Below are 6228 nucleotides of genomic sequence, written 5' to 3'. Positions count from 1 at the left end.
CGCGCTCTCGTGTCATTTTGATAATGTCAATAAAATTTTAATTATTTTCGTATTTAAAACTCTCTTTCAATGCAGGTCGACAGGTCAAATTTAGGTCAAGTCCAGGTTGAAATTGGTGCATACGTAGGGTTCTTCGTTTTCGGGTTAAACCCGGTTTTTCACGACAGTTCCCTCCAGAACAAGTTTTCAATAATTCGGGTAAAACCCGATATCTACCCGAAATCTTTGTGGTCCTTCAACTTGTCTTTAGGCAAACCGTCGGAAAAGTGAATCATAATATCAGCAAGGAGAGCTGTTTGTGACAACTTATTTGTCCTCCTTTTATAATCCCCTCCTGCAGGAGTTAAACACAAGCTTTTTTGGAGCTCGGGCAAGTATATCATACCTGGGTAAATTACTTCTAAAATGTAATTAAATTACATTACTCATTACTGCAGCTAGAATTTAATTAAATTACATTACTGCAATTAAAATGTAATGAAATTACAATTACTACGAAAACGTAATGACATTACTAAGTCATTACCGCGAGCTTAATCACATTCTTCTATTTGTTTCTTCTACATGTCAGCGTGCCACGTATGACGTATCGTTCCACAATGTAGAGAGGAATATGACACAATGTATCACGGCAACAGGAAGACTGTCCGGAGGGTGGGGCCCGCAAACAATGATTATCCAATCCCACAAACCGTTAAACTGAACACTCGATTCTTTTGTAAAAAGTAATGAGTAATGTCATTAAAATTACTGCCCAAATGTAACTAAATTACATTACAAATTACATAATGTCAAAAGTAATGCATTACATTACAAATTACCAGAAAAAGTAATTCATTTCTGTAATTTTATTACAGTAATGACATTACTACCCAGGTATGAAGTGTTTGAATACCGCGGTCATTCACTGCCCCAGTTCCGAGCAGAAATATAAATATACTTGTTTCTCGTCCCAGTGTCACAGCAGTTGCTTGTTTCATAAGCCTTTCGTTTCACCCGAAAATTCCCGGATGACATATCAAACAGAGATCGTAGCGCCCGATTTCTCCCCGAATTCTCGTGCGCAAGTAGCACCCGATTTTTTCCTCCCGAAGTTGAAAAATCATAAAACCCGAAAACGAAGAACCCTATGCATACGTAGAAAAATCCACATTGTTCGTAGTTTTGCCCCTTCGCACCAGGAGGGGGAAGGCTTGCTGTCATCATCTAGTAGTCGTTCCTCGAAAAAGCAACTGCTGCGAAAGGAACATGCTCACAAAAAGAATGAGAAGCTGCCTTGCACAAACGCTCACGGTTACGCAGCAAAACTTGTTGACGATACCACATCACGATCACCTGGCAACTTGAAGAACTCATAGTCGCAATGTATTTTTGGCTTGCGTCCCGTCTTATACTATCCGCGGTGCAACAACTATAGCTATACTTTCAAGGAGACAATTCGTATATCATGCTGCTAGGTTCACTTTGAGAAGGAAGGGAAGCATGCTTCACAGAAAGAGTGAAAGGAAAACCATGCACACTGGACGATTTCCAAATAGGTCCGGGAAATTTAAATAGCTGAAATCCCCTCCAAATATTCTCATGTCGAGTACGGTCACACTTGGGTTTTGCATGCCTTCTTTTTCCTGTTTGCTCAACTTGCATTGAACTTGGAAAGATAGGACAGGGGGCTAGACTTACAGCGGGGGGGGGGGGGGGGGATCAATTCACGCCGATCCAGCTATACTGCTAAAAATTATCTTAGGCGCTTGAGGCTTTGTATGAATTTGTCCTTTATATATGTTCCAGCCTCAGGACATCAATTCCCATCACGATCTCAGTGAGTGGACTTCGTCGAGTGTGGCGACTTCGTGTCAACCTCGTGAGTCGACTTTTCAACAACGTGTCTGTTTCCACTCAACTGTCTCAACTCCAGAAGTCATTGTCATCATCTTCCCTTCCTTTCAGTAAAATACAAACCGCAAATAAAGATAAAGAAAACAAAAACAAAAAACATGCACTTCGCACGACACAACGCACTAGCACTAAGCACTAGCTTTTATATGATCTCGACGTGGATCGGCATGGAAATTTTGCATATAACAGGTGAACACAGAATTATTACAAATAATAGGCAGAGAGGTCCACAAATGAAAAGAAAAAAGAGCTTCATTTATTAATTCCTTTGAGGAAGAAATCGAGAATGGAAGCCCTTGTAATCGGTGGCGCTCTGGTACTGCACGTTCATTATTGAGCATGACAACAACAACAGCAACAATAATAAATGATGGAGAAGTGATGATGACATGGGATATTGAGCGTGAAAGACGTATGATCAAATAGAAAATCAACTATGTGCATGAAGCATAGTGTACAATGAAGAAGCTTTATATTTTGTTGTCGTACCAGACCTGCCTCCTTTCTTGCGTACCCACTAAAAAATAAACGGTACCATTCTGTATCTCACTAGCCAGCAATATTCCTTCCAATACGCCTTGTACTTCATGCAGCACTTCGCGTCATCACGATGGCTTCTGTGTATGAGACACACGGTTAGGTATACAAGATATGTGTACGGGATTACAGATCTGAATCCAGCAGGCACGCTCCATAATAAAGCCGACAGAATCTCGAAGAAGTAATTTGGGTGGCGACTCCAAGACCAGAAGCCAGACACCAACAGCAGACTTATCTTCTGCTTGCCGAATGAATCTCTGTAGGTGGCCTTGATGATTCGCGGGGGGTGGCCCCAAATGGTGCACTTGCCATTGGTTGCTCTTGCCACCTGACGCTGGTAGTCAGCCCAATAGTTGAGAACAATGGCAGAGACGCCCAACACGAAATTCAGCAGGGAAAGCAACAGGTCAGCACTCCACTTCTGTTCCACAAGGCAAACAGCAGTGAGCGGATATAACGTTGGAACGCCTACCATACAACCATAGATAATACAGAAGCCTGTAAAGAAAACAGATTAGTGTCAAGCAAAGGCTTCCTTCCAATATAACAACAAGAAGAGATACACGATGACGATGACATGAGGTGTTTCATTGAAGGAATTTCAGTGTCCTACTTTAACACATGGTCTTCTAACGTCGACCGTTCGCTACCGCTAGACTGGACAAGGCTCGCGGAACTAGAAATATGATCCAAGAGAGTGGCTAATGCATGCGAGCAAGTTGGGTGCAATCTACAAAAGACATGACGTGAAGAACGACGATGGACGAAAAAACACAGACACGTAATACGTAACACAATAACATAATTAAATTTTAGTGATATTGTAAAAAAAATAAGCGAAAGCACCTGCTCTGTCTTCAGTGATGCCTAGGCTATGCATGTATCCGTCCTCCCACCAGAAGAACCTCGCAATGTACACAGTTTGCAGAAGAGCTGACGTCGTCATTGCAGAGTTCCATCCTTTATCTTCCACGGACGCCTTCCAGCACACCAACACAATGAGCTGCCACAGCATCATTCCAAATCGACTATTTATACACTGTTTTACATCCACTGTTCCACCAAGCAGGCGGGGGTGTTTCTCCAAGCCCCAGAAAAAATCGGAGATTGAGTGACCACTGGTGCTGGACTCGCCCAGTGAGGGAGCGTATCTTCCTTTCAAGTACAAGAGGAAACATGCCACTGTACCCATAATCGTCAGGCGTACGACTAACGTTGGTAGCATGAGGTATAGAGACCAGCATCGAACGTCCTGGTAGAGGATGATGTAACCTGCTATGACCATTGTAATGATATAGTAGAGAAAGCCATTCCTGTAGTATTTTGGTGCATGGCCAGCACTAATGGGACCGTAATATGCTTTTCCCGGCAGAAGGATTACTGATAACACAGCGTACGTTGCAAGACCAACAAGGAATGTCCACGTCTGGAGGCTACCAAAGCTGGACAAGGTCCAGGCGTCCACCCAGATTCCGACGAGGGAAACTTCAGGCGTTTTTTCGAATGATGAGCCATACGACACTACGAAGTATATAAGGCACACGAGAAAGTTTGGTACTATAACCATCACCAGCAGAGGTATAACAGTTCCTGTGAGAAGGTTGCCGGCACTTCCCGTCATTTTCCCAATGCGCCTGGAACCAGAATTAGACATGGTGATTATTTAGCAGCGAGTATATGAGGTCAAGAGCGCGCACATTCTAAGGATAAAAGGAGTACAATGGGTAAAGATGAGTGCGGGAGCGGGTACCCGCGGGTACCCGCGCAAGGTTGTTCTCTGCGGGCACACATTTCTGTGTCATCGCGGGTTGCGGGTAAGGTGCGAGTAGACCCGCACTGCCTCCGCGGATTACGCAGGTATACCCGCAATACCCGAAGGCGCAGGGCTGTGGCGTGCGCATTGCTGCACAGTACCAAGAACACAACTTATAACGCCAGTACTTACGTAACAATACGGTGTTCCACCAATCCATTCGAGTCCGGTACCCGTAGCAAAGGCAGCCTTAATAATACGAGTATGCCACGGTCCGAGCAATCTATTCTTGGTCGTGTGCGTTTGCCCTCAACGGAACGTCCCCACCGACAGCTTGGCACAGCTTGGCTTGGGCCTCGCGCGCTTCGGGCACAACCAACTGACGCTGTCCGCACTCCTTGGCCCTGTGCCTCAGCACCAACAACGGGCCGTCACAAGAGCTTTATTGCAATTTCTGAAGAGCACTGGCCTTGCCACCAAGCTCTGAGATGCGCGCTCCAGGAGTCCCACCCCCTTTTCTTTCTTTCTTTATTATTTTTTTATGGAATAGCATGCCGACCTTGGTCTGTCAGACCTTTCCCTCTAATAAAAGTATATTCCCCCCCGAGTTGTCTTCCAGATCAAACCTTTTCTTACGCATAAATAGACGGGACGTGGCTTACAGGTTTCCAGTATGACACAGGTGGCAGTCAAACGTGAAACCGTTAAAAGAGGTTATGGAAAATAGCACATAAAACTATACCAATGAGAGAGAAATTTTATTTAGGATGCAAAAGAAGGCAGAAGAGATTGCACACCCTATGAGCAATCGGAAAACGCAAGCCTGCGAGCAAATGGGAGCAAAGTACACACTTTGTGCAAAGTGACAGCGGAAAATGCAATATTCACTAGCAAAGTGCAAGGCGCAAAATAAAATGCTAAAGCGTGCTGCAGTTTGCAGACAGTACCCGTAGCACAGGAGGGAATTGTATACGTACACAATAGCCAAGAACGCGCGGGGGTTAAACGACAGTCGAGGTTGCACAGAAAATGCTCAAGACATGTGCTCGCACTATCCGAGAATGTCGACATACAGAGTCGACGTATCTCAACATTGCTCAACCATGGCACGGATAAATTAACCTCCCCATAGGCATTCGTGAAATTCCTGCACAAATTCAGGGAACAATACAACAAGGGAGAGCATACTGACTTACGTACTGGAGCCAACTCAACATATAAGCGCCGAGCGCTTGAAGAGGACTATTACAACCACTCTTATCTCCGCTAGAGAGATATGCGCGTGTGCTCGTCGAGCAGTTCCGATGTTGCTTCCAGATAAATTCGGCATCGGTCTCAGGACGACTGTCTCCAGATGTACCACACATCATTCGATTTTGGTTACACTCATGTCTCGCTTATCCGGAGTTCAGATATCCGGAAAACTCGTTATCCGGACTATATCACTGGGAACGAACCTGCTACCATTGGATTTTGCCTCGATTATTCGGGATTCATTATCCGTATCCGGACAGCAAGTACGGGGAACGATCTCCCAGAACAAAGGTCATCATGATTCGCTTATCCGGAGAAGTGTCAACGTCCTCTGTCCCTGGCATGTGCTGTGTTCGCACTACTCCGGAAAAGGGTCACATCTCACCGTGGCATTCTGTATACTGTTTGACTTCCCTTTCTTCAGAGGTCACTCCCTTTTGGCGTGTGCGGACACACGATAAGCGGAAGAGGTGCCCTGTTCCCATCGGGCGCAAGCAATCCACATGTGAACGCCGATGTCCAGGCAGTCCGAAAGCATCGTTTGTTTGTTTGTTTGTTTTCAAGGAAAGCATCGTCTTTTGGCCTATGCCAAAAATATATGCAAAAAGACAAAAACATGTATGCTGGACCAACTTTCTGTGACATTACTCTTCTTTGAACAGCAGGGTGATGCAGTGTGTGCCGTGGCTGTTACCAAGATTCTGTCACACGCGTGCCTACTAATTTCAAGCAGCTGACTTCGCATGAATTTCTGAAGTAACGATCTTTTACTTGTTTCCTTTTCT

The 6228-nt window shown here is 44.9% G+C and overlaps 1 protein-coding gene across 5 annotated transcripts; it reads right to left on the bottom strand.

Moving 5' to 3' along the window:
• Nucleotides 1-2130: 2130 nt before the first annotated feature.
• Nucleotides 2131-5450, bottom strand: LOC135385762 (uncharacterized). Of its 5 annotated transcripts, none has more exons than XM_064615259.1 (3): nucleotides 5390-5450; nucleotides 3283-4070; nucleotides 2131-2934 (listed from the first exon to the last, which is right to left on the bottom strand). In XM_064615259.1, exons 1-3 carry the CDS (start codon nucleotides 5404-5406, stop codon nucleotides 2414-2416), a joined length of 1326 nt encoding a protein of 441 aa, XP_064471329.1. In that variant the 5' UTR covers nucleotides 5407-5450; the 3' UTR covers nucleotides 2131-2413. The 5 variants fall into 5 exon arrangements, with proteins under 5 accessions (XP_064471329.1, XP_064471330.1, XP_064471331.1 ...); XM_064615260.1 differs by having other exon boundaries at nucleotides 5386-5427; XM_064615261.1 differs by having other exon boundaries at nucleotides 5382-5407.
• Between the last annotated feature and the right edge of the window lie 778 nt (nucleotides 5451-6228).

This window comes from Ornithodoros turicata, chromosome 2 (assembly GCF_037126465.1).
Source record: "Ornithodoros turicata isolate Travis chromosome 2, ASM3712646v1, whole genome shotgun sequence".
Classification (NCBI taxonomy): domain Eukaryota; kingdom Metazoa; phylum Arthropoda; class Arachnida; order Ixodida; family Argasidae; genus Ornithodoros; species Ornithodoros turicata.
The sequence above is the reverse complement of the archived record's forward strand: the minus strand, read 5'-3'. Positions and strand labels throughout refer to the sequence as shown.